The sequence below is a fragment of the Dama dama genome, chromosome 25 (genome assembly GCF_033118175.1).
Source record: "Dama dama isolate Ldn47 chromosome 25, ASM3311817v1, whole genome shotgun sequence".
Classification (NCBI taxonomy): Eukaryota; Metazoa; Chordata; class Mammalia; order Artiodactyla; family Cervidae; genus Dama; species Dama dama.
The window spans coordinates 24893484-24916937 of record NC_083705.1 but is presented as its reverse complement, the minus strand read 5'-3'; the positions used below and the strand labels follow the sequence as shown (position 1 = coordinate 24916937).

The window sequence follows — 23454 nt, the reverse complement described above, 5'->3', positions numbered from 1 at the left end:
ACCCAGAGAGGTTCACAGAGTCACATGAAGAAGAGGAGAGGGAGGAGGGAGATACAGATGAACAGGAGGAGAAAAAAAGGGGGACTCAAGAGGAGAGAGACAGATCTACGCAGCTGTCTGTTCCCAGAATGTTCTCTGTAGCCCAGTCACCTACAAAGATTCACAGAATTGGATTGGGAAGAGAAGGGGAAAGGAGGAAATAGAGGTGTTCTGAGGTAGAAAACAGAGAGTCAAGATTGGGAGAGAATAATCTTCGGTTTAAAAATAGGGCTTCTCTTCTTTTTTTTTTTTTGTAAGGTTATAGTGTATTGAAAATGAAAATTAAGGAGTAGTAGAGGAGTACTAGAGGACTTTAAAAGAAATAAGAGAAAAAGAAAAATAGAAAATAGAAGAGAAAAAGGAAAGAAAAAAAAAAGAAAAAAAAAGAAAGAAAAAGAAAAAAAAAAAGAAAAAAAAAATTTTTTTTTTCCCCCTAATTAAAAAATCGTAAAAGTCTATGGAAATGAAAGTTAAGGAGTAATGGGAGAGTAATAGGGGATTTTAAAGGAAAATAAAAGAGAAAAACGAAAAAAGAAAAAAAAGAAAAAAATTTAAAAAAATAAAAAAAAAAATAAAAAAAGAGAAAAAAGTAAAATTATATCTAGGAGTTTCTCTGGAGCTGTTGCGGTCAGTGTGGGTTCGGCTCAGTTTCAGATAGCTCCTCGTTCCAGCTTACGCTTCTCGATATCTACAGGCTCCTCCGGTGTAGTCAATGTTTCCTAGAGGGATTTTAATCTGTTGCACCAGTCCCTTCTGGAGCGGTTCCCTTTGTTTATTTGGCTTCTGTTTGCCGGTTTCTTCAGAGCCTCATTTCCGCCCTGACACAGGCGGGCGGAGGTGGACTCTTATTCAGGTAGCTAGTTCCGTCGCTCTGCGGGGAGGGGCTTGCGCCGCGGGGCTTGCGCCGCGGGGATGGGCTGGGGCTGCCGGGAGGGGCCGACCCTGCCCTCTCCGTCTGCGCCGCTCAGGCTTCCGGCTGTTCTATATGGAGTGCGCCCCGCGCTGCGCGAGGTTCCAACCCTCGGGTGTTCCACAAAAGCGCGGAAGGAAAAGCTGCGCCTGCTCTCTGTGCCTTCCCCGTCAGAGCGGTCCAGGCAGCGAGGGGCTTGGTGGGCGCACTCTCCCCAGGTGTGGCGCGCCCCCTCCCTTCCGCGGACTCAGTCTCAGTTTCCGCTGGCGCCAGTCGGGTGCGCGCGCCTTCTGCCCTCCGCGTCCCCAGCCCCAGTCCCCGCCCGCGCCGGTCGGGTGCCTGCGCCCTGGGTCTCGCCGCGACCTTCCCCTCCCCCCGCCTCCTGCCTCCGGCGGAGCTGGGCCGGTCCGCAGCCTGCGAGCTCCTCTCTGGACCCTCTCGGTCTCTTTGTTCTGCGAACGGCCGGCAGTGTGTTCGGGCCGGTTAATTTACTCTCTCTCTTTTGGTCTCCCACAGTTCATGTTGGCAACTCACAGAAGCTCCCTCCGATTGTCCTCAGGGCACTCAGGCCCGGACCCTACCCCAAGCAATGCCGCCTAAGATTCCCTTCCCAGGACGGGTCTCCGTCCTTAGCTCTTTTGTCTCACTTTTTATCTTTTATATTTTGTCCTACCTCCTTTCGAAGACAATGGGCTGCTTTTCTGGGCGCCTGATGACCTCAGCTAACGATCAGAAGTTGTTTTGCGAAGTTTGCTCTGCGTTCAGTTATTCTTTTGATGAATTTGTAGGAGAGAAAGCGGTCTCCCCGTCCTACTCCTCCGCCATCTTGGCTCCTCCCCCAGTTATTTTCTTGGTGTAGTGTAACTTAACAGATGACTTAAGCAAAACTGCTACAATTAGAATATTGTCTCTGCTACCTCACACCTGGGTGAGGTGAGCAAGTTAATCTCTAATCCTCACTTTTGATCTGTCAAATAAGGAGAAAAACTTTACCGACTTCCTAGGGTTGAGGTAAGGATTGCATAACCTTATATGTATAGACCACTTAAAACATTGCCTAACATATAATCAGCCAGTACAAGTGTTGGCTGTTTTTATCTAATTATATAATCTCCCTTTGGGGAAAACAGTCCACTAAGGAACTCCTCCTTTGAACATTTCTTCTACTGATAAATAAATGTTTGTTTAAAATAATACATTAGTGAAATTTTTTAAGACTTAAGTAGGTAATTTACACAGTGATAGAGCTTTACTCTTTTTTCAAAGCCATGTATCTCAGCTGGCTTTTAAAAAATAGTTGTTTTAAATTCTTACTTTACAGAAATACACAGTCTTTTAAAACTTTTTATTATGGAAAATTTGAAGTTTACGTTACGTACAACACTACCTTTATAGGTTCACTGAAAAGGAATCTATTTGCTTCTTCTCTTTCCTTGAACTGAAAGAAGATAATATCATTATTTGTTCCCCAGTTGTGCCTAATGGTTTTTGATTGAATGATTCAGCACAAATCAGTTACCATCCAAATATTTAACATATATTACACATTAAGCCAGTTTAGTATGCCAGCAGGGGGTCATTAGTAGCATATAAATTCTAGAATTAAAAATTGGCAGTCTAATAACCTATGTTTAAGACTATTTTTATATAGCATTGCTGTAGCTAAACCTCATATATGATTTGAAATCCCAGAAACGGAAGTTTATTATTTATTAAATGGATGTTAAGTACTAGACATATACTCATTATCATGAATTATTTGCATTTTTTATACAAAATAATATTTTAGGATAATGGTGCTATTATGCTTGCACTTGAAAGCTGAGATAACGCTCAAAATTTTTGGCATTTTCCTATTCTCAGAGTTCCGATAAAACTATAGTAGTTTTTAATATTAACTCATTTTTGCATTTTTTAATATCTCTCAGATACTGTTTCTTAGTAGAGTCTGCTATGTAACATTTTTAATCTATTTTTGACTAAAAGTCACTGTTATACTACTTCTGACAGTATCTGGAAGTAGCTTCTTTGTTCTCTGAAGCAGAAAATTATAATGTTATGAAAACTGGATAGAGAGACAAGTATGCCTGCTTTAGGAGCAAAAATAGGCTTTATTGTATTCTATGAGTTGGAAAACATTATCTAGATGAATACAATTATATTCTAAAAATACACAAATTTCAATTAACATTTTTTTAAATTTGACATTTATCTCTATTGTATACACCAATTTGAGTTTAGAAATTCTCTTTTTTTATCATGGTCTTATCAAGCAGTAGTGAGCCACGTTGGTTTTATTGACTGTGATAAGCCTTATTTAAGATGGCACACATATCTTTAAGGTATAATTTATTCTTTAATAACTTAGCTAATACTAGACGGTGACTGTTTACTACACATTTCTAATCTTCACATAAACCTGTGATGATAGTACTGTTCTCTCCCCCATTTTAACAGATAAGAAATTACATCACAAAGAAATAAATACCTTGTCCAGGGTCACACAGCTAGTAAGTATTAGAACCGTGACATTAACATAGGCTTTCTGACTTCAGAATCTGTGCTCTTAATCATTTTGTATGCTGTGTAAGCCTAAATCCAGAAAATGATTTGAGTGTAAGGCACAAACTAAAAGCCTACATTTTTCACAGGAACTATAAAAATAGTCTGTTTCTAAACTGTATAATCAGAAAGGGGGTGGATTGAAACTAAAATTCAGAAGTTATGTATGTGATAGCAAAATGCTGATAAAAATAGCAATAGGGGATTAGATGGTGGGATAGGAGGTACTACAGCTTATTCAGCCACAGAGAAATACTGTGCGACCTTGGAGAGAAATGAAGACAACGTCTATATACAGTTTCAGAGTGACTTGAGACTGTAAGCAAAGAACAGAGTCCAGAGTTTTCCTGTATTTAAAGAGTGCACATAGATAGCAATGGAAAAATAAACCAAATTAATAAAAGTAGTTAAGTAGGGGAAAGAGGGGCAGAGAATGCAAACAGAATGCAAACTAAGTCTTTCAGAAAGTACATTTTGTACGTTAGGGGTTGGAGCCATAGAGACGTTTTACGTGACTTAATAAAGTAAAAGCAGTTCTAAAGATTTTTTTAAAAAGGAAACATTTGAATCTATTACTGTGTTGGTGGAATAAGTCATCTGAGAATATTCCAAGTAACTTTAATACACAGTTATTTATATGTACGTTCCTGGTGAGATATAACGTTAAAATAGAAAGAAATGTAAGGAAATTATCAATTGCTTTCAGTATTGTTATTGTTATCAGTAATATTGGTATTGTTATTTTGAAACCCATATGTACATATCATGTAAGTTAAGGTTATTTGAATATGATATTTTTCAATACAAGGGAAGAAGAATGGAACGATAAAATCAAAGAAGTTACATAAAATGCTGTGGACGGTGACTGCAGCCATGAAATTAAAAGACACTCCTTGGAAGAAAAGCTATGACAAACCTGTGCTGTGCTGTGCTTAGGCGCTCAGTCATGTCCGATTCTTTGTGACCCCATGGACTGTAGCCCGCCACGCTCCTCTGTCCATGGGATTCTCCAGGCAAGAATACTGGAGTGGGTTGCCATGCCCTCCTCCAGGGGACCTTCCCAACCCAAGACAGCGTATTGAAAAGCAGAGATGTCACTTTGCCGATAGAGGTCCATATAGTCAAAGCTGTAGTTTTTTCACTAGGCATGTAGGGATGTGAGAGTTGGACTGTACAGAAAGCTGAGTGCCGAAGAATTGATGCTTAAACTGTGATGCTGGAGAAGACTCTTGAGAGTCCCTTGAATAGCAAAGAGATCAAACCAGTCAATCCTAAAGGGAATCAGTCCTGAGTATTCACTGAAAGGGCTGACACTGAAGCTGGAGCGCCAATACTTTGGCCATGTGATGCAAAGAGCCAACTTGGAAAAGACTGTGATGTTGGGAAAGCTTGAGGACAGTTGGAGGAGGAGGTGACAGAAGATGAGATGGTTGGATGGCATCACCAACTCAATGGACATGACTTCGAGCAAATTCAGGATGATAGTGAAGGACAGGGAAGTCTGGCATGCTGCAGTCCATGGGGTTGCAAAGAGTCAGACACGACTTAGCGACTGAACAACAACAACATAAAATGCTATAATCTTAAATTGGATTTGGCAAATTATTGGTATGTGCTTCTCAGGAAGAGAAATACAGATTTCCTAATTCGTGTAAGCCAGACCTAGAAGCAGTGTCAGCCCAGTGGCAATAAGCACCTCAGAACCTAGATTAAATGCTGTGGCCTGTGAACACCGTGTCTGCTGCTGGTTGACTCCAGAGCTCAGGTGGGAGGGACACAAGATAAACCAGGAAGATCTTGTGCCGAAGGAAGAGAAGATGGGATTCTGCCTAAAGAATGCAAGAGTCAACTTGAAGGAGCTCCCACTGACTAGTAAGGGTACAGTTTGAGCATGGAAACTAAAATAAGTGGATTAAAACACATCGCACATGTTAAAATCTCTGAGGACATAATGATTCTGCCCCCCACCTCCCAAGAGGAGTAAGTTATGATTTAAATTCTCGTAATATCTGTAAATTATCTTTTAATAAAACTACCTGTTGTTTATTATTGTAGTTGTCTTTAGTATTATTTCCTCTTGGAGATGTTTGGCCATCTAGGTATACATGCATTTTGCTTAAAATATGCAAAGTTGTTTATTACCACTGAAACCACTAGATGTGTTTTTCAGAAATCTTGTTTAGAAGTGAAAGATAGGATTTTGATCATCATGCAAGAACCTTCTTTTTTCACTTTGTTAATAGTTATAATTTGAACTCTATGATTTTTCAGTCACAGCTGCAATAACTTCCTTGAAAAGTGGACCCTATAGAGTGTCATGAGTGTGAAAATAATATAAAACCATTCCCATATGGATTTTCCCACAGGAAAAATTATCTCAGGTTCACCGTGTCTAAAACAAAGCCTCACTATTATTAATGGCATCACAATTGTACCCATTGACCATATGTGAAAATGAGTATTTCCAGACTTCTTCACCTTTGATCAGCTGTTCAAATTCTTTTCTATATCTGATCAGTTATACTTTCTGAATTTTCTCTTAATTCTGATCCACAGTACTTGCATTTTCCTGTATAATTCTTCAGAAAGGGTCTCATAGTTTCTATGGTTCCTAACTTTTTTGATTACAAAGACTCCTCCATTTTAGTTCTGAAATAAGTGAATCCTTTACACAATAGTAACTTTACCTCTGTATATAAGGAAAATGCCTAATGGCAGAGAGCTGGATTGTACTGAACAGTACATTTCAATGAATTTATATATTAAAAGTCTTAATCTTTAGCATGTGGTTACTTTTCTGCACAAACTTCTATAGTGTTTGGAGCTAATAAATTTTTTGGTGTAATTTTTTAAGTGCACTAAATTGTCTGCAGCTCCTCCGTTCCACATATTCAGACAGATTGACCCATAGGGGTTTTATTATTGTACTTCAGTTTTCTTGAAGAAGTCTCTTTCAGAGTCATGCTAGTTCCCCCTCCTTGTTTCCCCTCCCCAAGCTTATAGCTTCTTTTTGTTGTTCTTAGTGTTCTGAAATTTTACAATGATGTGCCTTGATGTAGGTTTATTTCAATTAATAGTACCAGGCACTGCTGGGCCCTTTTACTCTGAAACGTCTCTCTTTTAGACCCTTTAAAGAAAATACGTTATCTTCTCCTGGGGTGGGGGAAGGTCAGTTGCCCAAATATGCAGACTTGGGAATATCTGGCAATTTTTTCTTAAGTAGACTTCCAGCCAGTCTTATTTTTAGCTTTTCCTTTACCCTCCTTTCCAGAGATTTATGGTTCTGCTAATTCCTGTGCTTTTTGATGAGAAGAGGTAGTTCAGTTCACTTCAGCTCAGTCGCTCAGTCGTGTCTGGCTCTTTGCAACCCCATGGACTGCAGCACTCTAGGCTTCCCTGTCCATCACCAACTCCTGGAGCTTGCTCAAACTCATGTCCATTGATTCGGTGATGCCATCCAACCATCTCATCCTGTCATCCCCTTTTCCTCCTGCCTTCAATCTTTCCCAGCATCAGGGTCTTTTCTAGTGAGTCAGTTCTTTGCATCAAGTGGCCAAAATATTGAAGCTTCAGCTTTAGCATCAGTCCTTCCAATGAATATTCAGGACTGATTTCCTTTAGGATGGACTGGTTTGATCCTTTTGCAGTCCAAGGGACTCTCAAGAATCTTTTCCAACATGCAGTTCAAAAGCATCAATTCCTCGGCGCTCAGCTTTCTTTATAGTCCAACTCTCACATCCCCAATGGTCTTCCCTGGTGGCTCAGAGGATAAAGTATCTGCCTGCGATATGGGAGATGCAGGTTCGATCCTTGGGTCGGGAAGATTCCTTAGAGAAGGAAATGGCAACTCACTCCAGTATTCTTGCCTGGAGAATCTCATGGATGGAGGAGCCTGGTAGGCTACAGTCCACGTGGTCTCAAGGCGTTGGACACGACTGAGCGACTTCACTTTCCTTTTCCTTTTCTCACATCCATACATGACTACTGGAAAAACCATAGATTTGACTAGATGGACCTTTGTCGGCAAAGTAATGTCTCTACTTTTTAATGTGCTCTCTAGGTTTGTTGTAGCTTTTCTTCCAAGGAGCAAGCTTTTTTTTTTAAATTTCATGGCTGCACTCACCATCTGCAGAGGTTTTGGAGCCCAAGAAAATAAAGTCTGTCACTGTTTCCATTGTTTCCCCATCTATTTGCCATCAAGTGATGGGATGGGATGCCATGATCTTCGTTTTTTGAATGTTGAGTTTTAAGCCAGCTTTTTCACTCTCCTCAAGAGGCTCCTTAGTTCTCTTCACTTTCTGCCATAAGTGTGGTGTCATCTGCATGTCTTAGGTTATTGATATTTCTTCTGGCAATCTTGATTCCAGCTTCAGCTTCATCCAGCCCAGCATTTCGCATGATGTACTGTGCATGTAGGTTAAATAAGCAGGGTGACAATATACAGCCTCGATGTACTCCTTTCCCAATTGAGAACCAGTCTGTTGTTCCATGTCCATTTGTAACTGTTGCTTCTTGACCTGCATACAGGTTTCTCAGGAGTCAGGTAAGGTGGTCTGGTATTCCCATCTCTTGAAGAATTTGTAGGGAGAAGATAAATTTGATACACATTGAGTTGCTCCTGGCTTTCTGTATTACAGTTTTAGGTTTCAGCTTTCTCTCATCTGATAAGTCACTTCTTGAATTTCTTTTTTGTACCTTCCAGTATTCATCTCTCATTCCTTTTGTCTTCTTAAAATTATTCCCCCTCCCTTTAAAATCTTCTTACTCTAATTTTAGTGGAGTTTTAGGAAGTTAAAGTAGGTCCAACAGTTAGCAGATGGCCTTACTTTCCATTCATAGCTAAAATTTCTAGTGACATCTACCTCTGGGTAGCTTATTTACACCTTCCCCCTACTCTTTATTCTGAGTCTAATTTTTTTGACAAACCTTACTGAAGTCAGATTTAATTATGTTCTGAGTCTTATCATTTCCTGTGGCTTTTAATCATAAACTGTGATATCTTTTTTTTTTTTTTCCTGTATCTCTTAGTAGATAGCATAGTGTTTGGCCCACAGTAAAAGTTTTTGTATTTTTAAACTTTGTTTTGGACATTCCTTTTGTCTCATGGACAAAAAAAGAATCTTGTCGTTCATTGTACTGTTTGCTTACCTTGAGAATGTTTTGAAATGCTCAAGGTATATTTGGTTGTCACTGTATTGGGGGCATGCAATTGGAACGTAATGAGCAGAGATCAGAGATGCTTAAAACCCTTTGATAGGTGGAATAGTCCTGCACAGTAAACCCTTGTCCCACTGGGAATGCCGGTATTCGGTCCTGCGAACCATTGCTGGAAGCTCTTCAGGGAAGCCTGCCTCTGCTTTGAGATTGGTACTTGTCCACAACCCTCTCAGATGGTGTCTGTGTTCATTCTTACCCCTCAAGCAGTGGGACTAGAAGTATGGGCATTTCTTCTTGATCCTCACTGCTGCTTTCTGACCACTGACTTCCTCACTCCCTGCACCCCAACCCCTGCCCACCAAAACAAAAATCCCAGCCCAGTTTGAATTTCATGCTGTGTTTGTTTTAGAAGGAACCCATCTCACTCATATAAAAGTACTTTATGTTTCAAATTTTCACATGTTACAGTCAGTGTGCATGGTTAATAATCTGTATGATTATATTATAAATACAATAAGATTATTTCTCATTTAATAAATATGCAGTTTATATGCATTCGTTTCCATCCAGTTGACTGATAAATTAAAAGGGCAGGCTTCAGGGTACCCAAAGCCGGTGTTCTGTGATAAGCTGGAGGGACAGGGTGGGGACGGAGGTGAGAGGGGGGTTCAGAATGGAGGGGACACATGTTTACCTATGGCCAATTTATACTGATGTATGGCAAAAACCATCACAATATTGTAAAGTAATTTTCCTCCAATTAAAATAAGTAAATAAAAATTTTAAATGTAGGCTTAGTTTTGTATAGTGAGTATAGTTGACTAATTTTGCTTTTCACTATTAGAATACTTTTGAAATGCCTTTTGTCTCTGTAAGGCCATAAATATTAAACAGATACCAAGCATTAAGCAAGCATCATTAAACATTTTCTGAGGGTTGTTTGTTTAAAATGCAAAGATAGGAAGTACATTGACATCATGAAACTTGTGTTATCAGAATGTGATTAATTATAATTCTATGTGAAATATATAGCTGTGTCTAAATATTATATCCTTAAAATTGAATTATAATTTTTAATGGACTATCTTATAGAAGTGTGTCTAGTGTCAGGTTAATGAATATTTCATGTGTTTGTATGTATGTGTATTTAATATATTATTTTCTTTACCTGTGTTTTGTGTAAAGGATTGACTTGCATTACTAAGCATTACCATTGTGTCATTTTGGTTTTTAGGTTGTGGAAAATGCCCTTAAAGTGAACCCAGTATTAGGCCCGCAAATGTTTCAACCAATTCTACCCTGTATTTTCAGAGGTATTATAGAGGGGGAGGTAAGATTTTTCTTAAGCTTCTAATGTTAATACTAGATTCTAGGCTTATTTTCCTTATTCTTTGGAAAATTACTTCTTATTCATTGTTAGATATGAAAAGGACTTACTGTTTGATTATTTTGAAGTAAATTACCTCAATTTCAGGGTAGTTATACAGCTTTGCTATTTCTCTCTCTACATTGGAGAGTATGAATTTCCTTTGCTGTCTCATGTCTTTCACTCATATGCATGTGTGTTCATACACAAACATGTTAAGCATAGGAGTTGGAAAAATAGTGCTAGTTTTGTTACATATAGAATATATGAAAATGCTGGTTTTCTTCTAAGTTAAGCTCTTTAATAGACTCTAAATATGTATGTTAGGAGCTTTTAAAGTAATATAAATGTGTAAGTATGCCATTGATAAATATTCTTTCTTTGTTCCTCTCTTTATTATATATATACATATATAAACCATATAAATATGTACATAATACATATATATTACCTTGTGTGACATATATATTTAGTAAGTAGGTTAGAACTCAACAATATTGGCAGTGAACATTCTAAAGAAACACTATAAAGAAGAATATTATTTCATATCCCTGTTGATTGTTAACTTTGTCAGTGATTATTTATTATTGTTTATACTTGTACCATAACACAGTTTTAAATGTGCTGTGTTTTAATTGCACAGAGGTATCCTGTAGTAATGTCAACATATCTCGGAGTTATGGGTCGAGTCCTGCTACAAAACACTAGTTTTTTTTCTTCACTTCTTAATGAAATGGCACATAAATTTAATCAAGAGGTAAGAATCTATGTACTTATATTGAAGAAAATCTTTATCCAAATGAAGTTTGGAAAAAATTTGGTGAGATAATGAGTCTATAAAAAAAACCTTGAAGTACTTAAACTTATTGCCTGAATCAAATTATTATGTTCAAGAATACAAAATGAAGTTGTACATAGTTGAATCATTCATGGAATTACTTTCAACAAGTATGGTCTTGAAATAAGTATTTTTGTTATTTTAAATCTTTAATAACCTATGCTGTACGATAATTTGGGAAAAAGAAGAAAGAAGAATCTGTGAGTGGCAATTGAAACTTTAGTTTTTTTCTTTCTCAAAATAGACAGTGTTATTCTACTTAACTAGGATTGAATTTTGATTTGTTTGTGGTTGTAGTTTTTGTTAACTCATACATAAAATGAAACAGGAATACTTTACATACAGTCATGTCCTACCTTTGTTTCATTTCTTTAATGAACTTGTTTTTAATGTCATGCAGTGTTTCTGTCATCATTACTGTAGGAAATGACCTTTTCAGCAGTAGTTTATTAAAAACATACTAAGCTGAAACCAGTCACCTGAGTAAGTTTGGAATAGGTTCTTCAAAGAGTTGGTTACTTGAGACTGCATACATTATAGTAAAATATGGTTTTTATGTCTTGAATGATTCATCTGTTAAGGTTTATAAAATGTAGAAGGTAGAATTTACCTGACTGGTATCTCTAGAATGGAGGGGCAATTTGTGAAAAATTTAGGTTTGTGGCTGAAACAGATATTACCATCTCCACTTTTAATGAAAATCCAGAGTAAGGAAGTGCAAATTGTAGAATGTATGTTAGTTTTTACAGAATTAGACTAACCTAATTAGAGAACCTAGACTTCATTTTGATGAATAGACAGGAGAGAGTTTTCATTATGTTAAAAGTTTAAAGAGTGTATTCAGTTGAGTTCAGCGAAATCTGTTGAGTGATCTTAGTAATAATATATTTATAAATTTTATGTATTATTTTAAGTCCTCACAACAGCCCAATGAGGTAATGATATTTCTATATCTGTCTCACACCTGACACAGTTGAGACTTGGAGAGATTCAGTGACTTGGTCAAGTTTGCAAAGCTAGTAAGTGATGGAATTGATATGCACACCCCAGTAACCTCACTTCATCTCAGTGACCACATTCTGTTGCCTCCTGTACATCCTGAAATAGGCACTTCTCCACTGTATACCGGAGACACTTGGTTTGACAAGCTTGCTTTTTAAAGGGAGAGAGTACTTAACAGGCCATTTTGTAATGTTATTATATTATATGTCCTATGTTAGAATTATGTCCAGCGTGCTGTGGGAAGTGAAAAATTCCTGTTACATTTTTTCGCTAGTTTTTTTTTTTTCCTTGTGATAAGATACACATAGCATAAAATACCATCTTACCTATTTTCAAGTATGCAGGTCAATGGTATTAAACATAATAATGTACAATCTTCACCACTATCCATCTCCTTAACTCTTTCAGACTTCTAAAACTTGAACCTCTGTACTCATTACACAATAACTTCTCATTACCCTCTCCCTGTAGCCCTGGAAACACCATGCTACTTTTTATGTCTGTGATTTTTGACTACTCTAAATACCTCATATAAGTGGAATCATGCAATATTTGTCTTTTTGTGACTAACATATCACTTAAGCATAATATTCTGAATGTTTATGGTGTGTGCATGCTTAGTCGTGTCTGACTCTTTGCGACTCCATGGACTGTAGCCCGCTAGGCTCCTCTGTCCATGGGATTCTCCAGGCAGGAATACTGGACTAGGTTGCCATTTCCTTCTCCAAGGATCTGAATGTTCATAGTATTGTAGAATATGTCAGAATTTCCTTTCTTTTTAAGACTGAATAATATTCCATGGGGTGTGTGTGGGGGGGGGTGTGGGGGTGTGGGTGTGTGTTTTGGGGGTGTGTGTGTATGTCCATGTGTGTGTGTATCTGCGTGTGTGTGTGTGTATGTGTGTGTGGGGGTGTGTGTGAGTGTGTGTGGGGGTGGGTGTGTGTGTGTCGGTGTGTGGGGGTGGGTGTGTGTGTGTGTACAATGTTACTATAAGATAATGGCTGTACTTCCCTGTGCTATACAGTATGTCCTTGTTGTTTATCTCTGACCCATTTTGAGTTGAATTTTGTATATGGTATGAGGTTAGGATCCAACTTCATTATTTTGCATATGGTTATTCACTTTTTACAGTGCCATTTATTGTGAAGATTGTTCTTTCCTCATTGAATGATCTTGGCACTCTTGTCAAAAATCATTCAATCATTTATGCAAGGGTTTATTTCTGGGCTCTCTATTCTATTCCATCAGTCTATATGTCTACTTTTGTATGATTATCACATAATTTTGATTACTAAAACTTTGTAATGTATGTTGAAATTCAAAAGTGTGAGTCCTGTGGCTTTCTTCATCCTTTTGGAGATGATTTTGTCTATTCAGGATCCTTTGAGATTCTCAATGAACTTTAGGATGACTTTTTCTATTTCTGCAAAAAAAAAATATCATTGAGATTTTGATAGAGGTTGCACTGAAACTGTAGATTGCTTTGAGGAGTAGTTGTTTAGTCACTCAGTCATATCCGACTATTCGCTACCCAAGGGACTGCAGCACTCCAGGTTTCCCTGTCCTTCACTGTCTCCTGGAGTTTGATCAAACTTGTGTCCTTTGAGTCAGCGATGCCATCCAACCATCTTGTCCTCTGATGCCCCCTTCTCCTCCTACCTTCAATCTTTCCCAGCATCAGAGTCTTTTCCAGTGAGTTGGCTCTTTGCATCAGGTGGCCAGTGTATTTGAGCTTCAACTTCAGCATGAGTCCTTTCAGTGAATATTCAGGACTGATTTCCTTTAGGATTGACTGGTTTGATCTCCTTGCAGTCCAAGGAACTCTCAAGAGTCTTCTCCAACACCACAGTTCAAAAGCATCAATTCTTCAGTACTCAGCATTCTTTATGATCCAACTCTCGCATCCATACATGACTACTGGGAAAACCATAGCTTTGACTAGACAGACCTTTGTTGACAAAGTAATGTCTCTGCTTTTTAATATGTTGTCTAGGTTTGTTGTAGCTTTTTCCTAAGGAGCAAGCATCTTTTTATTTCATGGTTGCAGTCACCATCCACAGTGATTTTGGAGCCCAAGAAAATAAAATCTGTCACTGTTTCCATTGTTTCCCCATCTATTTGCCATGAAGTGATGGGACGGGATGCCATGATCTTTGTTTTTTGAATGTCAAGTTTTAAGCCAGCTTTTTCACTCTCCTCTTTCACCTTCATCAAGAGACTCTTTAATTCTTCTTTGCTTTCTGCCATAAGGGTGGTGTCATCTGCATATCTGAGGTTATTGATATTTCTCCCAGCAATCTTGATTCCAGCTTGAGCTTCATCCAGCCCAGCATGTCTCATGATGTACTCTGCATATAAGTTAAATAAGCAGGGTGACATTATACAGCCTCGATGCACTCCTTTCCCAATTTTGAACCAGTCCATTGTTCCATGTCTGGCCTAACTGTTGCTTCTTGAGTTGCATATGGGTTTCTCAGGAGGCAAGTAAGGTGGTCTGGTATTCCCATCTCTAAGAATTTTTCACAGTTTGTTGTGATCTCCATATCAGAGGCTTTAGCTTAGTCAATGAAGCAGATGTTTTTCTGGAATTCTCTTGCTTTTTCTATGATCCAGTGGATATATTGACATTTCTTAATATTGTCTTGCAATCCATGAATGTGGGCTATGTTTTTATTTATTAATGTCTTAATAAGAAATGTTTAGTATTTTTGTTATATGTCTTTCCCCTCCTTGGTTAATTCCTAAGTGTTTTATTCTTTTTACTGGTTATATAGATGGAATTGTTTTTGTACTTTCTTTTTTAGATTGTTCATTGCTCATGTATAAAAATGCAACTGACTTTTGTTTGTTGACTTGATATTTTGCTACTTTGATGAATTTATATATTCTCACAGTTTTTTTGGTGGCATCTTTGGGACTTTCTATATATAAGAACATATCATCCAAAAACATAATAATTTTGCTTCTTCCTTTCCAGTTTTGATGCCTTTTATTTCTTTTGCTAGTCTAATTGTTCTGGCTAGAACTTGTAATACTGTGTGGAATAGAAGTAAAATTTGGCATCCTTGCCTTGTTCCTGGCAAAATAGAAATAATGACCTGTGGCAGGTGCTGGTGCTGCTTCAGCCTGTTGACAGTATGAAGGATTGGAGAGAGATGTTATAGGGTCAGACTTATTTCTGTCACTGTAGTAGGAGCACTGGCTTTTCATGGAACACTTCTCAGTGTGAAGAAAAATGTTTTTCGCAAAGAATTGGCCAAAAATTGTCAAAGCCATCATGTTTGAGTCAAGAGACTATGTGAATGAAAGAGAATGAAATTTTACTGTAGTTCAAATGACTACTGTTGACTGTGAGCACGGTTTTAAAGGACATCAGAATTAAATAGGACTAGGAAAATGAGTTCCAGTAAATTCAGATAACTTTGAACAAGCAAAGACTTTGCAGAAGGGTTTGTCTCTTCTAAACATATGAAAACAGTTGTCAGTAGAGGAAACCAAGTTAATTATGAGTGATTTTATATTTTTAGGAAAGAAGTTGGGTTCGTTGTAAAAGTCACTGTTACAACAGTGCACCTGCTTAGTCCACCTCTAAGCATTTGCTAATCAAAGTCTTTCAGAGTCGTTTTCTATCTTGAATGAAGAATACTTTTTAGATGAAAACCTAATTCAGTTTAGAGCCTAGAGTATTGAAGAATGGTACTTTGGCTGTAGGGGAATTTGCTAGAAAATGACAGTATTTGTAGGCCCCTTTTCTCTATAGACTTACTTTTTCTTCCAAAGGATAGCATCTTTCTTCTTGTAAACACATGTTGTGGAATTTAGTACGGGGGGGAAGGGCTTTGGGGATTATGGCTTTTCACCACTCAGCATCTTGATTTTCGTTTAGATCATCTAATTTTAATTTGTTTCTCACCTTGTCTTCTCCCTGTTCTTGATGCCTTGCGTTGGAACTTCTCAAAATTTATTTTTGCAGATACTGAATCTTTGTACTCCTATAGGAGTGGGGATGGTGATCTGGAACTTTCTAATTGTTCCTTATACAGATTCTCAACTAGTTTTCCTGTTTTGAGCTCTATGCCACTGTCTTCTTTGTGGCCTGATAATTGCAAGATTCTGAGAAACAAGTCTGTTTGCATTAGACTGTTATTCCCCTGTCAAGCAGTTTGTTTTCAGGCTTTTTTGTTCTACTGGTAAAGTAATGCTCAAAATTCTCCAAGCCAGGCTTTAGCAATACGTGAACTGTGAACTTCCAGATGTTCAAGCTGGTTTTAGAAAAGGCAGAGGAACCAGAGATCAAATTGCCAACATCTGCTGGATCATCAAAAAAGCAAGAGAGTTCCAGAAAAACATCTATTTCTGCTTTATTGACTATGCCAAAGCCTTTGACTGTGTGGATCACAATAAACTGTGGAAAATTCTGAAAGAGATGGGCATACCAGACCATATGACCTGCCTCTTGAGAAACCTATATGCAGGTCAGGAAGCAACAGTTAGAACTGGACATGGACCAACAGACTGGTTCCAAATAGGAAAAGGAGTACATCAAGGCCGTATATTGTACGGCCCTGCTTACATCAAGGCCCTGCTTATTTAACTTATATGCAGAGTACATCATGAGACACACTGGGCTGGAAGAAGCACAAGCTGAAATCAAGATTGCTGGGAGAAATATCAATAACTTCAGATACGCAGATGACACCACCCTTAATGGCAGAAAGTGAAGAAGAACTCAAAAACCTCTTGATGAAGGTGAAAGAGGAGAGTGAAAAAGTTGGCTTAAAGCTCAACATTCAGAAAACTAAGATCATGGCATCCAGTCCCATCACTTCATGGGAAATAGATGGGGAAACAGTGGAAACAGTGTCAGACGTTATTTTTTTGGGCTCCAAAATCACTGCAGATGGTGATTGCAGCCATGAAATTAAAAGATGCTTACTCCTTGGAAGGAAAGTTATGACCAACCTAGATAACATATTAAAAAGCAGAGACATTTCTTTGCCAACAAAGGTCCGTCTAGTCAAAGCTATGGTTTTTCCAGTGGTCATTTATGGATGTGAGAGTTGGCCTGTGAAGAAAGCTGAGTGCTGAAGAATTGATGCTTTTGAATTGTGGTGTTGGAGAACACTCTTGAGAGTCCCTTGAACTGCAAGGAAATCCAACCAGTCCATCCTAAAGCAGATCAGTCTTGGGTGTTCGTTGGAAGGACTGATGTTGAAGCTGAAACTCCAATACTTTGACCACCCCATGTGAAGAGTCAGCTCATTGGAAAAGACCCTGATGCTGGGAGGGATTGGGGGCAGGAGGAGAAGGGGACAACAGAGGATGAGACGGCTGGATGGCATCACCAACTCGATGGACATGAGTTTGAGTAAACTCCGGGAGTTGGTGATGGACAGGGAGGCCTGGCGTGCTGCAATTCACGGGGTCGCAGAGAATCGGATATGACTGAGTGACTGAACTGAACTGAACTGAACTGAAGTCACTTACTAAGCACTCTTTCATCCACTTGCCATCTTCTAAAAAGTTGTTGCCATCTTTACCAATTGTAGTTTCTTCTCTTTTATAGACCCTATGGCATTATTTGTTTGCTTTTTATATTTATTTACTTTTATTTTAGTTGAATTTCAGAGGTAGTGAGCAAATGTTTAATGCTAAACTAAAATTGTTTTCACAATAACAATATGCTTCTAGGGTAAATAACTTTTTTTTAAAGATTCAGCAAGTTGTTTGTAGCTGAATAATTGGAATAGTATCTATTTATCTTTCTACAAAACTAAGACTGAACTATACCTTGAGTATTTCTTTGTTTTCTAGAAACATTATCATCTTACTCTTTCTGGCAATACCCTTTAATTTAAACTTTGTAAATTTGGGGGGAGGAGTGAAACATTTTGATAACATACTTCAGTTCTACAGATTTTTCATCTTAAAGAGATGACTTTCTTCAAGACCTGCCTCTTAGATTATTTTCCCCTTAATCTGTTTTAAGTGTTTGACTTGAAATAGCGCATATCTTTCTGATACTGCAGAGTTTGAAGGTACTTTTTTTTTTCCACAAGATGAATGATGTTTCATGAAATCTTATGTAAAAATAACATTTTATTGCTTGAGTAGCAGCTGCTATGAAGGTTAGATTAAGACGACAACATTTGGAGAGAGAAAAAAAGATTGCTATTTGCATAAACATTTTATTCTGTTCCTACAAGGAATATAATTATATAAAATTACTTAATTCTTACAGAAAGCATAACTCATATTCTTTAAAGTTATAAAAGTGATAGAACCAGTCAGAAATAAAATTTTTTCTTTCTATAATGGGTATTTATTTAATTGTGGTATCTTTAGCATGACCTGCCAGGGTAGATTTCTGCATATGTTATCAAGGTAGAGAAATCTCATCATCTTTTCATTATGCTGCTTAAGAAATACTTTAATTTTAGAAATTAATAGTTCTATGAAATACTGCAGAATTTTTTTGCTTCATGATTCACTATAACTAGTCATCAACGCTTGTTACAATTGTCTTATTTCTGTTTTTGTTATGTCCTGTTGTTACTTTTATAATAGAGCAAATAAATGTAAGGTATAAATTGTATTAGACCATAGAGATGTCTGTCTCTGCTGATTACATCTTCATTTCAACTACATGTTACTCTAGCTTTAGTTGTATATATTAGATTTTAGTAACTTGATACTTTCTTTTGTTTGGTTATGCTTTGTTTTTAAAATCTTGCTTACTTGATATTAATTGCAGTAAATCTGTAAAGCATCTGAGCCATTTGTTTCCAAATTAAGTGAACATTGAAGACACATGGTATAAATCATCAGTTACTAGACTGTATTGCTTCAGGGTGCCCTTAATGGGTTAGTAACATTTTCACAATGCCTCTAGAGTAAATATCTAACTGTTCTTTTGATTACATAATCCAAATAACTTAATTTGTATTCATGTCCTTATAACTTCATATCTATTGAAAATTGTACACAAAAATATGAAGAATAACATCTTTATTTCATTCTTAAATAGCCGCAGTTACTGATTAGTGGCATATGAATGGCCATTGGGTACTACTAAGATTCTTAAACCTTAGATTCAGGTTGGACACTTCCACTTTCATCTTCTGTTCTATCTTGACTTTTTGATAGTACTGTGCAAAGATAGGAAGTCATCAAAAGGAATGTAATGTTAAAACTGGGAACTATATTGAGCTAGTAGTTCTTGAAGTAATCGACAGATGTCACTATGTTTCTCTGAATAATTTTAAATACTTTGTGAGTTTACTGTGGCATCTTAGGACACAGCACACCGTTTGGGGAGCTCAGGTATAAATGATTTTCTTGAACTAATAAGTGTTCACTTGACTGTTTATTATCATTTAAACTGTGTTGGAAAAAAATGTACTGAAGCATTTCTTGGAAAAGATGTAGAAGCACAAAAGTAGGAAAGTATGGGAACTCAAGGTTGATTTTATGTTACTAAAATCTGTGAAGTACAAATTTTGGTATTAAATGCACTTTTTAAAAGATGTGAATAGTGTACAAATGTTTATAAGCAAACCTGAGACTCACTTCCAATCTACATGATGAGTATACTTGGTCGTGTTTTATTATATAGATTCTACCTATGCCTTAGTTACGGTTCTTCAGAAAAACAGAGCCAGTTCTGTGTGTATGTAGAGAGAGAGAGATTGAGAGAATATACATACATACAGGTACGCACACATGAGAAGCGGACATGGATATTAAAAGACTTGGCTCATATGATTGACTGCAGGGGCTAGCAATTTCTAATTTCGTAGGGCAGGCTGAAAATAAAAACTCGGGCAGGATTTCTGTGTTACATTCTTGAGACAGGGTTTCTTCTATTTATAGGAAAACCTTAGTTTTTTCTTAAGGCTTTCATCTGATTGAATGACACTATAGTCACATTATCTAGGGTAATCTACTTAATGTCAGCTCATTGCAAATGTTAATCATATCTGAAAAATATTTTCATGGCAGTGTCTAGACTAGCATTTGACCAAACAAGTGGACCCTTAGCCTAGATGAGTTGAACAACTCTGTTTGACACTCAGTTTCCTCTCAAGATTAATTAGATTCTTTTTCTGATTTTGCTCATTTTTTCCCCCCATCTCACAGCTTGCCCCACATTCTTGTATTCCAATTCTGTGGTTTGTTGGAATTGTACTTTAACCTTTTTTATGAGGTTTTACCTTTAACAGTACTTACAAGTAAAGAGCATTTCAAATATTTTGAGATGGCTCCTGGTCTTTTTTTCAGATGGACCAGCTTTTGGGAAATATGATTGAAATGTGGGTTGATCGCATGGACAATATTACCCAGCCTGAAAGAAGAAAACTTTCAGCTTTGGCTTTGCTTTCTCTTCTGCCATCTGATAATAGGTGAGGAAATGTTTACTTAAAATTTGTTTTCTTAAAGCATCAAAATATTAGCACTGTTTTGGCTATTGGTATTGCTGTGTATTGCTGGGCAGTGCTGTTTTATGCATATGTATGCTAATTTTTTTAGTTGATAACCAACCAAGTGCTGACCTGGATCTAAAAAGGTAGGAATGATGGGCATTGCAGTTTAATTTGTTGGTGTTCATTTTACCAGTTTATTTCATTTTTGTCTGAATTCTCATTTAAAAAAATAACCAGATTTTATTAGATTTAATTTTGGGTCCTTGTTTTATATAAATATATTAAATAAATAATATTTCAATGTCAGTAACACTTCATGAAGTGTATTATCCTTCTAGTAATTCAATAGTTTGTTACATAATTGTTAATTTTGGATTATCTCTATAGAAGCTTACAAGTTATTTTAGTCATTGTATTATACTTTACAAACTTTATTAAAATTCTCATCTCCATAAAGCAAATACAAAATGCTTTGATTTTGGGTATTTAAAGAAGAATTTTTTTTTTTTTTTTTGCTTTTATCCCTGTCTTTTGTTTGGCATTATATTTCTTTTTGGGGGTATTTTTAATTTTAGAAGTGTAAAAACAGGCCTTAAGATTTCATGTTGTATGAGAAGAATAATATATTAAATTTTTTTTGTCTTAGAGAATTTTTACAGCACCTGTATCCTAGTGATAAATTAGTGAAATAAGTGCAGTTAGCTTTAGAAATTCTTTTTAAAAATTTATTATTATTTCTGGTATAGCAGTTTGGATTAAGAACACAGGTAATTATTTAGTCCTCACATCATAATAATATCATATGCTATTGTATGTTATTATAAAAATAGATAATAATTTTTGAGCCCTTACTGTTACCCAAAAACTGGGTTTGCCTCTTGGTGAGTGTCCAGCCAAAAGACACAACAAGTCAAAGACTGGGAGAATGAAGGATTAAGTACTTGCAGCAAGGAAGGAGAGTAGCAGGGACCTTTCCCGATGCGGTGTCTCCATGAACAGCAACATTGGGAAGCTTTAAGCTCCCAGTCCATGCATAACTGTGAAGGGGCATGGGTAGTCCTCAGAGTCCAACCTTTGGTTGGTTGACGTCACGAGGGTCAGTAAAGGTGAACATCATCATCTCTTAGGTTCCAGTTGATCAGGAGGTTGAATGCCTGGGAAGTTTAAATTCTGCAAAACTGCTCAGGAAAGTGCTTCATACTGTTCTTTACTGTTGAAACAGACCTGTGAGTTTTTACAGCTGGTTTGTTATGTTTGCTATTATGTTTTGCTGTTGTCATGTTTGCTACTTCTCTTGCTTGATAGCAGTTTGTTCTTTTGTTCCCTTAAAATCATTATTATTAAATCCTTCTCAGTGTTAAGCATTGTAACCAGGCTTAGATTACAAAATGGCATAGGCCAAAAATGGCTTCTCTTATGTCAAGAAAGCCATGCCTCATTCTGTTTCGCTAGGGACCCCCCTACCTTATATGCTTACATTACCATTTGCCTTATATTTCACTAAGTACTTTACATTTATGTCTCATTTAATTTTTAAACAGTCCTGAGTTAGAGACATAATTGTCTTGTTTTTATAGAGCAAAGAAATAACTTAAAAATGTAAAATAACTTGCTTAGGGTCTGGTAAGTGGCATATCAGAGGGCAGATTTTGACCTTGGGCAGCTTGATGCTGGAGCTTGCTCTTTTAGCTCCCAGGTGGATGTACACAAGGGCAACATTATTTCCTCTCTGTGAAACTGAGTGGCATCTTATTTTTGGAAGCCAAACTGAAGCTACCAACATTTTAACTTACTAGTCTTTCCCTTCTTTTTAGTAGAAAAACAGTGACTAGAGGTTTAACAGGCCTTTAAAGTAGAGATGTTAAAGAATCTGTTCTTTGGCAGTAGTCAACACTCGGTAAACATTTGCTCAGTAAATTAATGAATGGAAAAAAAACTAAGGTTGATAGAGCATGTTAGAGTGTTCTCTAACATAAAGTACTGAGATTAAGAGAAAACTTGACATAGGTTAAAAGATGAGAAAGATATCTAATTGTATCTAAAGCATATTTGTTTTACCCTTTTTGATACTATGGTTGACTTCAATATATAATTTTTTTTAATTTTCAAAAATATTTTTGATATGTAAGTTGTGAAAATAGTTGACTTCTCTAAAGAAAATAAAAAAGGCTTCTGTTAAGGTTAAAGAATACTTAGACTGGGGCCTATGTCAGTGTACATAAATTAAGGGGCAAGATTTTATTAAGGCTTGAATTTCTCTTAAACATTAATTTTTTTTTAATTTAAAAATACCATGATATCAGGCTTCCTGATGGCTCAATGGTGAAGAACCCACCTGCTAATGCAGGAGACACAGGTTCAGTCCCTGGGTCAGGAGGATCTCCTGGAGAAGAAAATCGCAACCTACTCCAGTATTCTTGCCTGGAAAATCCCATGGATAGAGGTTCCTGGCAGGCTATAATCCACGGGGTCCCAGAGAGTCGGACACTACTTAGTGGCTGAACACAGCACAGTAATCTATAATGGAAAAGAATCTGAAAAAGAATATATAATCACTTTGTTATACACCAGAAACTAACACAACATTGTAAATTAACTATACTTCAATAGAAAAAATAAATTTTAAAAATATAAAAAAGAAATTAAAAATTGTGAGGAAATAGCTTTCTGAATAGGAAAATCAGATCTTATTTTTGTTTTTAAAATGAAGTATTGAAAAGTCTGCTGAGTGGTTGTGAATTCATATCATTTTACGGGTACCTAGAAAGTCTTAAAATAATGTGGTAATTGAATTTTAAAACATTTAACTTTATACTCCTTGATGGATTAGTGAGTAAAGAAGCGTTGATAGATACAGGAAATGTGTCCATTTGAAAAACAAACAAAACAACTTAATTGCTCTAAAAATTTGCCACATTATCATTGGCCCATGACATAGCTTTGGAAAATTTAGGTTCAAGTGCTTTAGTAGAAGGGGATGTTGACAGTGTCAGCAGTCTTACCATTTCCCGTTATAACCTTTCTTCTATTGGGTTGACCAAAAAGTTCCTTTGAGTTTTTCTGTATAGAAAAATTTTCAGCCCAGTACTTAAAACTGCATAGCTGATGGAGTTTGAGGAAAATTTTCCCTCTTTCATGTCCCCAGTGATATTTTCTG

General features: G+C 36.9%; 1 protein-coding gene across 2 annotated transcripts in view; it reads left to right on the top strand.

Moving 5' to 3' along the window:
* IPO11 (importin 11) overlaps positions 1-23454 on the top strand; it is a 196323-nt gene that overhangs the window by 119450 nt on the left and 53419 nt on the right. For both annotated transcript variants that reach the window (XM_061129709.1, XM_061129710.1), the window contains exons 25-27: positions 9903-9998; positions 10678-10791; positions 20155-20276. In XM_061129709.1, coding sequence (XP_060985692.1) covers positions 9903-9998; positions 10678-10791; positions 20155-20276 — 332 coding nt within the window. The remainder of the gene's footprint in view (positions 1-9902; positions 9999-10677; positions 10792-20154; positions 20277-23454) is intronic.